This window comes from Danio rerio, chromosome 18 (assembly GCF_052040795.2).
Source record: "Danio rerio strain M-AB ecotype USA chromosome 18, GRCz13ab, whole genome shotgun sequence".
NCBI classification, from domain to species: domain Eukaryota; kingdom Metazoa; phylum Chordata; class Actinopteri; order Cypriniformes; family Danionidae; genus Danio; species Danio rerio.
Genome location: NC_141038.1, coordinates 28,009,666 through 28,022,268, shown reverse-complemented (window position 1 = coordinate 28,022,268; position 12,603 = coordinate 28,009,666). Strand labels below are relative to the sequence as shown.

General features: G+C 33.1%; 1 protein-coding gene across 4 annotated transcripts in view; it reads right to left on the bottom strand.

Moving 5' to 3' along the window:
- Window positions 1-1,977: 1,977 nt before the first annotated feature.
- Window positions 1,978-12,603, bottom strand: part of rasgrf1 (Ras protein specific guanine nucleotide releasing factor 1) — an 82,039-nt gene continuing 71,413 nt past the window's right edge. For 2 of the 4 annotated variants that reach the window (XM_087293221.1, XM_087293223.1), the window contains exons 19-28: window positions 11,736-11,848; window positions 9,893-9,953; window positions 9,287-9,390; window positions 6,992-7,076; window positions 6,675-6,872; window positions 4,589-4,668; window positions 4,386-4,503; window positions 4,215-4,283; window positions 3,234-3,279; window positions 1,978-3,181 (exon numbers count right to left, since the gene is read on the bottom strand). In XM_087293221.1, the coding sequence (XP_087149347.1) occupies window positions 3,132-3,181; window positions 3,234-3,279; window positions 4,215-4,283; window positions 4,386-4,503; window positions 4,589-4,668; window positions 6,675-6,872; window positions 6,992-7,076; window positions 9,287-9,390; window positions 9,893-9,953; window positions 11,736-11,848 (924 nt within the window). In that variant the 3' untranslated portion in view covers window positions 1,978-3,131. Of the gene's footprint in view, window positions 3,280-4,214; window positions 4,284-4,385; window positions 4,504-4,588; window positions 4,669-6,674; window positions 6,873-6,991; window positions 7,077-9,286; window positions 9,391-9,892; window positions 9,954-11,735; window positions 11,849-12,603 lie in introns of all 4 variants that reach the window. The other 2 variants (XM_087293222.1, XM_087293224.1) reach the window with 1 other exon arrangement.

Below are 12,603 nucleotides of genomic sequence, written 5' to 3'. Positions count from 1 at the left end.
ATGTCTCATTCTCTCTTTGCATAGCCCATTTGATACTTTTGTATAAAAGGCAGCACAAACATTAATTGTAACCTTTCTGTACACTTTCTTATTTCAAAAGGAAAAAGAAACGGTGCAATTTTTTATTATTATTATTTTTTAATTCAAATCAAATACATTTCAAAACTGGGCAACAAATGAAAGCACATTTGCACAGGGTTAGATATGATAACTAGGGTTTTTGTGAGCTTCAATTTAGTTCTATCTTTCCATAAAATTGCCCAATAGTCTATAACTTTTTTGATTCTTTACATTATTGCTAAATAAATAAATAAAAAACTACAATATCCATACTAATGCACGCACCATATACTTATACTTACATAAATATTAAAATCTTGTTCATTTGACTTGCTGTGCTCAAAGCTGAAACATCTAAAATGGAAAAGAACAATGCAAAAAAAGTACAAATGTTACATTTAAATATTTCAAAATTGTCAATAAAATAAAAGTGCATTTACAGAGAATGTAATGCATTTTTCTTGTATAAACATGAACTTTGGATTAATACTAGACTTTTAGTGGGTATATTTTATCAACTCATATTTTTTCTTATTGTGGATATTTGTAAAATAGATTGAAAAAATAAGAATAAAAGATTACAATTATAATTTATTATAATTCTTTACTAATATACATTACAATTTAGATTTAAATATATATTTAGGTACAATTTATGCTGTTAATGCTTATTATGTTTTATAGGACAATTAATACAACCAGAAATTATCAAAAATAAATGAAGACAAAAAAGGGTGTAAATAGTTAATAAATGTGGCCTGCATATTTCTACTTAATATGACCCAGTATTTCATCAGGCAAAAATGAAGTGAGCTTGACAAAAACCACATACAAGCAAGCAATATCCCCCTGAGATAGAATAGATTTATTAGCAAGAGGTAATCAGGAAACATACAGTTTATTTAATTTTCTTTCTTTTTCTTTTCTGTTCATTTATCTTTTTTGTACAAAACTGGAAATATTTCCCGAGCCGTGGAAATAAACGTAAGGGTTGAAAGATAATTCTCATACCACTGGGTATTGCTAACAGCAAAATGTTTGTTTGTTTATATATCATTTATAAGAGTATGTGCACATAGATTTGTATAAAGTATATATATATATATATATATATATATATATATATATATATATATATATATATATATATATATATATATATATATATATACATATATATATAGTCTTGTTTTTAAAGTTTCTGGCTGATACAGTGTTGCATGCCTGCCACGTGAGCGTTTAGTGTGTTTCCAGACTGTACATAGTAAAAATACATACAAATATTCACAGAATAAGCACTACATTACTATATTCCTGCTAAGAGAATGATTATAGACAGGATTACAGTATATGCAAAAACACTTTAAAGTCCTCTACCTCTAGATCATGGTTTCAAAAATCACAAATCATATAGCATTGAGTGTGTAAGCATAGGATACAACGCTTTTAAGAGGTGTGCTTTAAACTAGTACATGTTAAGAAATACATAGGGCTGCATGTACAAAATATACAGAATACTTTTCTGTGTGGCGAGTTGACAATGTTTGTACAAAAATGTTTCTACTGTCTTTTTTTTAATTTTATTTCTTTTTTTAAGGTAAGGATGCAGAACCCTACGTCTTTATTCTAGGACTACAAAAATACCTTTTGTATGCTGCAAGCGGGAAGGTCATTCACTTTTGATCATACTCTTAAACGACAATGCATTTTACAAAGTGATATTCAGTCACGTTCCACAATCACTGGAACAGCAAGAAGGACATAGATTGTCTGTAAATGTACAATAGCTGGATAAACTGGTGTAGAAGGATAGTGTTAAACCCAGAATACCTTTTGTTTTCCCCTAGAATGCTGAGAAATGTGGCTGTGAGCAACAGAAACATTAATGGGTAAACAATGACTAGAAACATACTGCTGATCCAATAGTTTTCGCTGAGGAAATCATTAGAAAAAAAAAAAACTTCTTTGCATTTAAATGAACAAACTTCCCATGCAAGAGCAGATCAAAATCTCAACTGGCCAATAGTAGAGACATCCCATATCTTTTGAACATATTTTAATTACTTAATAAGACATGTCATGGCATTTTAGGCATGTCCAAACAAGCTCTTTGTGAAATCGGGTAATGGACGTTAATTATCGCAACCAATAGATGTAAAAATGGTTCAGCTAAGTACAGTGATATGGAATATAATAGTATAACAGTATAAGTTTCTATACGCTTGGTTGTATACAATAATATATCTGCTTTCCACATTGCTACATGGTTTGCATATACCGTAAATTAGTTACATGCATTTAGTAAAATCTCAAAAAGCTCCTGCTGGCTTTTCACATTTCATTAAGGTGATGTGGATGAGCCTGATCAATTAAAGAAACAACCACACCTTGAAATTAATCACGCTGTAAAAAAAAAAAAAAAAAAAAAGAACAGTTTCCATATTTTCTGATTCGCTAGTGTTTTCTGTTTATAATTGAATTGGATTATGAGACCTTGATTTCTGCATCGTCAACTTTTGATGCTGAAAATTTAACTCTGCATTTTAATAAAGTGACTTTCATTGACATTCTAGTAGTTTGAAGTAGTGTATTGTATAATAAATAGTATATTTATTAAGAATTGCGTCAGTAACATAACAGAAGAAAGTACTGGTAGTTTATTATCAGGCTTTTCTACCATAATTTACCAAACCAGTCCAGACAATACCTCTCTTCAAACTATTAAAAATGTCAATAAATGCAATTTTTTTTCTTCCAACGTTTTTCAACTTCAAAAGTTGTTGGAGGAAAGATTAGTGTCCTGTAATGCAATTAAAATAATAAATAAATAAAAATCTATGAATCAGAAATACAAAAAACTGCTCATTTATGCATTTACAGTGTATCCTGTACTGAAGTAAATCATATTTTGGAAGGGGAAGGAATATGAATTTCTGAAAACAGAGGCTGAAATCAACAGGTAAGTCCTCGGTGAAAGTTCTGAAACAATTAGGCAACATTTGGTTACGACTAAAAACAAGAAAACACATCCAGGAGTAATAATCATGTTACAGAACAGAACACATGGATGTTTACTGTCGAGAGCGTAGTGTCTGTACATTGTGTGGATGTCTAGTAGAGCCTCTCTCAGTTGGGCACTTTAGGCTCAATTCTGAGAGAGGCTTCATACAGGCCTTCTTCTTCCATTACTGCGCTTCTGTCCAGTAAATATAGTGCTGCCTGGAAGACAAACACAGAGTCAGATTCATATTCAAGGCAATCCTCAACTACAGTGTCAACAATGCTCATTAAAGAAAGCAGAAAGCAGTAATTATTTTTTTAGACAATATAATACTTCACTCCTAAATAGGGTGTGAAATATTATCCGAGAGGTTTGTTTCTTTAGAAGAGAGAGCAGCCCTGTGAGTTTATAATAAAATTGCTAGATATAAACTTGTATTTTATAGAAGATTTTGAGATTAAATGTTGAGTTTGTTTCTCACAATTTTGCCATTTTTTAAGATACAGAACTGTAAAAAAAAAAAATAACGCTAATAACATTGAAAGATCTTATTTTATGGCCTAGATTACATATTATAATGTCACAATATTATACAGTTTTAATCATTAGCATAATCATAATAATAATTCATATCATATATAATATAAATATAACTATTTGTTTTCCTCAGAAAAGTAAATAAATACATTCAGAATTGTAGGATATAAAGTTAGATACAAGAAAACATTCTTTAAACAATTTAATTCCTTATCAAATTCTTTTTTTTACCGAAGGTAACCTAATCTAATTCAGTTTGTATTTTTATTTTTTAAAGAGCATTTTTATAACCTTATTATGTTCATTGCTTTATGTATAGTTGTAAACTCTAAGCAATTTTGAAAGTTTATTTTAAATATATTTTTAAAAACTGCCTGTGGCTGGAAGTAATGAGATGAAAATGAGTTTATAAATTTGCACATTGTTAAAACAATAATTATGATATCTATTAATAGACATTCCTTTAAATTAAGCCTTTTATTTTAGTTTGTAGGTAAAAGTTGGAAGTCAAATAGATTTTATGATTAAATAGCTTATTTCCTCTAAATACAGAACAAAACAAACCTTATAACTACTAACTGTACTTTGCCAGCACAAACCAATAACAGTTTAATACCTTTGGCTGGTAATCAATCTTATACGCCGTTTGCTGAAACTGCCTGATTTCTCGGATGATATGGGAAATCTGTAAAATGCAGAAAAGGAGTAAACAAAATACTACCTGTGACTCCCCCCCCCCATATGCATTAAATACACAGACATATTAAAAGAAAAACAAATGACCCACCATTCGCATCTTGGAAAAATTGACCAGGTTGTCCTCTGTGTAGTTGGGCGTCCCCTCCTCAATAAAGGCCAAGTCAGTGAGATACATTCCCAAATATGGCACACAGGGAGGGTCACAACTGAAAAAACGCACATAAGAAGCAAAATATTAGACATTGTTATAACAAAATAAAATAAAAATAAAACTTACTTCAGAAAACTTACTTTTTTAAGGCCTCTCTGAGGTTCTTGAACCTTCCTTCAGACGAGACCAACTTCTGCAGCTTGTCAATGACTGTTTTGGTCTATGGATTTAAACAAAATAGCCTTAAATTGATACTAATCTGTTGAAGCAGACTCAAATCTAACAACATCCATAAGACATACAGTTGAAACCAGAAGTTTACATACTCTCTAAAGAAAAGAGCATAAACATTTTTTAAAAATGTCTGATGTTAAATCAAACTAAACGTTTACTATTTAGGTCTGTTAGGATTACCTAAATAATTTGCATTTGCTAAATGCCAGAATAATGGGAGTTTTTTTGTTGTTGTTGTTGAGATTTTTTTTAATTAATTTCTAAACAGTAAAAAGTTTACATACATTTCCTTGTTTTTTTTTTAGCTTTGCTTTTAAACTGTATAACTTTGGTCAGATGTTTTGGGTATCCCTCCACAAGCTTCTCACAACAATTTGAATTTTGGCCCATTTTTCCTAACAGAATTGGTGTAACTGAGTCAGATTTGTAGGCTGTCTTGCTCGCAAAAGCTTTTTCAATTCTGCTCATAAATTTTCTAGTATTAAGGTCCGGGCTTTGTGATGGCCACTCCAAAACATTCACTCTGTTGTCACATTTTAACTAATTTGGCAGTATGCTTAGGGTCATGGTCCGTTTGGAAGACCCATTTGTGGCCAAGTTTTAAGGCTGATGTCTTAAGATGTTGCTTCATTGTATCTACATAATGTTCTTTCTTCATGATGCCATCTATGCTGTGAAGTGGACCAGTCCCTCCTGCAGCAACACAGCCTCACAATATGATGCTGCTGCCCCCATACTTCACAGTTGGGATGGTGTTCCTAGGCTTGTGAATTTTCCACTTTGTCCTCCAACTGTAACACTTCACACATCAGACCACAGGACATGTCTTCAAAAATTATTATTTTTTCCCAGTGTAATTTAGCAAATTATAATCTGGATTTTTTTGTTGATTCTGGCTTGTTGATTTTCTCATCTTGTCACACAAGGAAGCAGTTTGCATGAGGTTTTCCTTAAATACTATTCTAGAGTTGTGCCTCCAATAAACTCAAATGTTGTCAATTAATCAGAAACTTCCAAAACCTTGACACCATTATCTGAGCTTTTTCAAAGGCATAATAATCTTTATGTATGTAAACTTGACTTTCAAGAAAAGTTATAACAATTTCTGCTATTAAGCATAAAAGAAACAAATTTGATAATCCTAACTTACCTAAAAGAGAAAAAGTTTAGTCACATTAACATTTGAATTTTTTTTTAAATAGTTATGTGCCTTTTTATACAAATATGTGTAAACTTCTGGTTTCAACTGTATCTTTATGGGGGTCCCACATTATTTTAAGGTAAAATTCTCACTATTAACAAAACATAAACTAATACTTTCCGCTGCTCTATAAACTCCTTAATTGCTGCTTATTAATAGGTAATGAGTAAAGTTGAAGTTGGGTTTATTGGATAGAAATCGAAATGAGGAATAAGATAATACTTTTTAAGTACAAATAAATTGCCAATATTTTAATAATACACAGGCAATAAGCCAGTATTTAATAGTGGCAATCGTTACTTAAACTTAAGTGTTAACCTTTAAGGACTCATCTTTGTTTTTTAAGCCAGCTGAAATGATTCATGTTCTCAAATTATTTGCAAAATGTTGGATCACACTTTACAGTAATGTTTCATTAGCTAATGTTAGTGATACTAGTTATATATATATATATATATATATATATATATATATATATATATATATATATATATATATATATATATATATATATATATTATGAACTTATTATGAACACTTGTACAGTATTTTTAATCATAATTCAGTATTTACTAATGCACTAATAACATCCATATTGATGCTTGTTAACATTAGCTAATACACCATAAGTTACTAACAATAAACAACTGTATTTCCATTAACTAACATAAACAAACTATGAACTATACATTTTTACAGTATTTGTTTAATTTACTAAATGCATTAACTAAGATTAACTAACACAGTATTATTGTAAAGTGTTACTGAATTTAGTTTAAGTAGTTTCTCACCTGCTTGGAGACTTTGAGCCAGGTTTTCTTCAGGCGGAAGATGGAGCTGCGATTGAGGGACGAGGTGATTTCCAGCACAGCATTGTAGTTGTGGAGACAGCGGCAGATATCAGCCACCGCCACCCACTTCTCCATCACTGCTACCCGTACATTCACATCCTCACAGCGCAGGATCTCTGTAGCGATCAGGTCACTGATCTGTAAAAGAGACACAGGTACATCAGCACTGCTCTCGCTATGCTTTATTTGGAGGAACGGCAACTGAACATTTCCTCTTAACTGCTGTATGATCAGATGTGTTTACATCGAACACTTACATCGTTGAAGTGTTTTGTTGTTTTCATGATGTAAGGTGTCTTTTCATTTTTGTCATTCTTCATCCATCCCTGACCAAAAAACTCTCTGTGAATAAATGAGAATGAACACATTTGTGTGGTAATATATATAGTTTGATCTAAACGATCTACAACAATGTTGCTTTCTTCTCATTTTGGAAAGATAGTACACCTAAAAATGAAAATTCTGTCATCATTTACTCACTCTTATTCTGTTTTAGATTCTTTCTTCTGTTGAACACTAATGAAAATATTATCACAGTCACCAGCGATCTAGCCCATGCAGATCGCTGGAGAATTACAAATCTGGCAGCAAAAGAACTACAAGATCCAGTCATGCACCAATCACACACCTGCCCTAGATCCTGTCTGATTGCAAACACTCACAGCTGAAGCCGCTCATGAACTGATTACATGGGCTATAAAGTCAGCACACAAACACACAGAGTTTGCTGTTTTTATACTGATTGTGAACATTACAATGCCTTTTCCTTGCCTTGCCTTGCCTTGAGTAAAAGAAGCTTAAATAGAGAATTGATTTTTGCTTCATCCTTGATCTGTCGCACACATGACCTCTGTCCCACCTAAATGTTACAGCATCCTATTTAAACTTCTTAAACTCGTAATAGTGAACAAACTCAAAATATAGCTATTTTTTGTCCACTGCGATAAAATTGGCAGACACATCATAGATTCAGGAGTAAATGCGACTTATATGAAATATTGATACACATATTCATATTGACACACATCTACACTGTTGAAAAAAGTTTTTTGTCATTTGCTGCATAGCTTCTTTTTTTTTAGTTGACACCTTTAAACCCAAGTAAAAAAGCTCTTCAGCAAGTTGCCTTATAAGTTTAAGTTGAGTAAACTTTTTTGCAGAATAGCAATATCTTTGACAGTTCTTTGCCACCCAGACTCATTGAAAATACATGCCTCAACCAATTTTTCTGTTAATTTTAAAATAATTTACTTCAGATATATTTGGTTGCACATTTCAGATGACAAATCCACTAGAGGAAGTTGTCTACATTTTTATGAATCTGAAATTTGTTACTTAAATTTTGTTATACATTTCTGATACACAATTCTTCTACATGAGAAGGCAGGGCTTGTTGTAAAGATCAGCAAACCACTGATCTAAACCAATAGATTTTAAAAGCAAACAGTGCACTGAAACCACATAGATTTACCTTGATTGTACATTGCTTTTATTTCTTACTAACAAACCATGCTTCACCGGACTCAAACCTGAGTGCATAGACTCTGTTAAGTTGTTTTGTGGTATCTATTTAGTTTTGTGCAAAGAACAGCACAAAGTAATTCCTTTATTCATCAATTAGTTTATTAATTTATTCGACTTGGCTGCCAAAATTGTCCTTCGCAGACTACAGCAAATAGTTCAGACTGCTAAACGAATCACTGGCACTACCCTTTCTACACTTCAAGAACTGTACTGTTCCAGAGTGAGTAAAAGCAAAATCACTCTGGACCCCTCACACCCAGCACACTTTCTGTTTGAACTGTTACCGTCTGGTCAGCACTACAGAGCACCAGACACAGGAATATTTTCTTTCCTCAGGCCATCTACTTCATAAATAGCTTAATATTACCCTACTGTGCAATAAACCTGTGCAATACTGTCTCGTATGCACTTATACACAGCACCTTATGACTTATTATAACGTATATTTATAACAAATCTGTCCATACAATTCAACATCCAGAGCTTTTTTACTAATTGCATTTCTGTTTAATGTTTGGTGTATTTTCTCAGTTTTATTTTGTGTCACTTCATGTACACAGGAAGCTTCTGTAGCCAAAACAAATTCATTGTGTGTGTAAGCACACTCGGCAATAAAATCAATTCTGATCGATTGTATGTCACCGTAAATATCCTTAGTGTGAAAAGACAAAAAAGTTTTTGCATCATACTGCCTCATAGCATTAATTTATCTAGAAACTGTATAGTGCTTGAGTATGTTTTTGCAGTTTTACAAAATGTACTGTTAGGCTGAAGCACATATTCCTTATGAGCCTGTATTCGATTTTTACGAATGCTAACGTGAAGTGCAAGGTATCTTAGGTTTCCTTATTAAATGCATACAGTAGTTAACTACTCCCAAAATTAAAACGATTCACATTGATTACTGTTCAAACTGTTTAAAAGAACATCCTAAAGGTTTGAGGGAACATTAATGACATAATTTTCATTTTTAAGCAAACTAAGCTAACTTTAACTCTTATAAATAAAGAATGAATAGCAGCACTCACTCATATGGTATGACTTTGAATACAAGGTGGTCAAGTAGGGTGAGCTGCTCTGCAATCTCCAGAGCTGAATGGTTCTCGAAAGACTCTGACTTTCCTCCTTCAGCCTACATAATAAAACATTTAGTCAAATGAATAAAAAATAAATTAACAAAAGGATTTAAAGAGATTCAGCACAGTTTATAAGCTTTCACAATTGTTAAAAGCATCGTAAACTTAAACCAATACAATAATTTGGCACAAGATGTTTAGGATGAACAAATTTATTTATTCAATTAGATTTATTTCTGAAAGTTTTAACTGAATAGCTATACCTTATGTTACAAAGATTACAGTACCAACAAACATATTACATTTCTTCAGCACCAACTGAAAACTAATAATGATTGCAAAAAAATCACTGGAAAAATAATTTTTGAAATATTAAAATTGTTCAAATACAGGCAATCAAGGTGAGTCATTTAATGATGACCTTACATACTCTGAAGAGTACAGTAAAAAAAAAAAACATTCTATTAAGAAATTCCGAAGAAACAATGAAGTTCTGATTGTTTTGGCACTGAAAAATGTTTAATATGCTGGAGGATGATCAAGAATCACCACACTCACCATCTGCAGAACCTCCTCCAGACAGATCTGATTATCACCAGGATCCTCTTGCGTCAGTGTCCTATCAAAAGAAAAAAAGAGAGAATGTTTTCACAAACCAAGCCACTGACTGAATTTCAGTAATGGTAAACATTATTGGCACACTTAGCAAGCATGAGCAAAAAAGCTGTGAAAAAAATGCATTGTTTATTTATTTTTTGATGTTCCATTGAGAAAATTCTGAAAAAAGCAGTCTTTTGAAACAGCTGGAATAATAAAGAAGTATCATTATGAAATATATTTTCTTCAGTGTACACTGGCCACAATTATTGGTACAACTGGAAACTGTATAAGAGTCCAGCATTTGAGGAAACGCAAGTGCCAAATTCTAAGCATTATCCACCACAATGAGTAAAACTAAAGAATATTGTACAGTTCTGGTTTGGAGAAGATATTTGGTAAGCCTTACATAACAATAATGAACCAATAAACTAAAAAAAGTTACAAATCTACCTGGAAGACAGTGTGTGTCTATATTGTGTAAATGTACAACAAGGATTATAGTTTGAGAGGCAAAGAAGATCACAGCTGGAATTTGCAAAAAAAAATTATTTGATTTGTTTGACTCCAGCATATTTCACTACCAGGCAGTGCTGGACTGGCATGTGTGTATACTGTTGAATCTTTAATGTTATAGGTCTATTTTTGTCTGCTGCATAGACTTTTTCTTTCTGCACATTTTTTTAGAAATGATATCAATATCTAAATATAATCAAATGCCAACAGAAAAATATCTTAGAAATGGCGAACTTCCATCAGAACAATAAATCAAAACAAACATCAAAATCAACACAAATACAGTCTTTATTTTAAAGATATACTAAAATTAGATAAAATAACATAGAATTTGTGTGACAAGGACACCATAAAACGAAGTGTTACCCAAATATATATTAAAAAGTAAAGTTCTATCCTGGTCCCCCTGAAATCTATAGAACTTTCTGTATGAATGACGGTCTCTGATCTCTTTCCAGGTTTTCAGGGTTTTCTTTTATCAGCTATTATAGGAAAATACATGGAGCAGTTATGTTTAAAAATGGAGGTTGCAAAAAGTATTGAACAACAATTATAGCTAATGTGCAGTAGGGCTGATATTTTCAAATGTTTTATTTAAATGAATGGTTACATATTTATGAATTTCTTTAATAAAAGATTAAATAAGCATGGAATTATTTTCAGCTCTCCTTCTTTAAATTTAACAAGAGCACCATTAATAGTTTTGTTTTCATAATGGCATACAAAAAAAACTTTATCAGCCAAAACAAAACAAAGCAAAACAAGATCATTTCAACATACTCAATAAAATGCTATTTATTTATTTATTTATTTATTTTCTTGTCGGCTTAGTCCCTTTATTAATCCGGGGTCGCCACAGCGGAATGAACCGCCAACTTATCCAGCACATTTTTTACGCAATGCCCTTCCAGCCGCAACCCATCTCTGAGAAACATCCATACACTCATTCATACACACACTCATACACTACGTAAAATTTAGCCTACCCAGTTCGACTGTACTGCATGTCTTTGGACTTTGGGGGAAACTGGAGCACCCGGAGGAAACCCACGCCATCGCAGGGAGAACATGCAAACTCCACACAGAAACGCCAACTGAGCTGAGCTGAGATTCAAACCAGCGACCCAGCGACCTTCTTGCTGTGAGGTGACAGCACTACCTACTGCGCCACTGCATCGCCCTTATTTATTTATTTATTTATTTATTTATTTATCTATCAGTATTTGTCTAAACTTACTTAAAACCCAACATGTGGTAATCTATCAGAGTACAGGCAGTATCTACTTGCCGTATGATGTTGGCAGCAGCCTTTCTTTCTTGGGTCAGAAGTTCAGGATCGTGCATCACCTCCTCCAGGAAGCTGATTACCTTCATCTTGAGCTCAGTGTTGGTTTCAAAGTCCTGCACACACAATACACAGGTTCAGATACACAAATGCAAGGCAAAAAAACTTTTAAAGTGGACCTATCATGCTATGAAAGAAGTGGGCAAAGTTGGGTTGGGCTTGAGCAGCGTTATATGCAAGCTGTGTGAGTGCAAAGAGTGTCTGAGCACGACATTAGGAATTTATAATATCAATGTTTTTAATATGTCTACCCCTAGTATATAATAATTCGTTCATTCATACATTTTCTTGCCGGCTTAGTCCCTTTATTAATCTGGGGTCACCACAGCAGGATGAACCGCCAACTTATCCAGCATGTTTTTACACAGAGGATGCCCTTCCAGCCACAAACCATCTCTGGGAATAATCCACACACACTCATTCTCACACACACACACACACACACACACACACACACACACACACACACACACACACACACACTACGGACAATTTAGCCTCCCCAATTCACCTGTACTGCATGTCTTTGGACTGCAGGGGAAACCGGAGCACCCGGAGGAAACCCACACGAATGCAGGGAGAACATGCAAACTCCACACAGAAACGGCAACTGAACCAGCCGAGGCTCGACCCAGCGACCCAGCAACCTTCTTGCTGTGAGGCGACAGCACTAGGTACAGCATTACTGCATCGACCGTATATAATAATCTTAACCCTAATATTAGTAAATATAAGAGTTAGGGTTATTAGGTTTAATATTAGTGTTGTTGGGGTTCACTTCAGATTCTAGAAAGTATTTGACTGGTCAGAA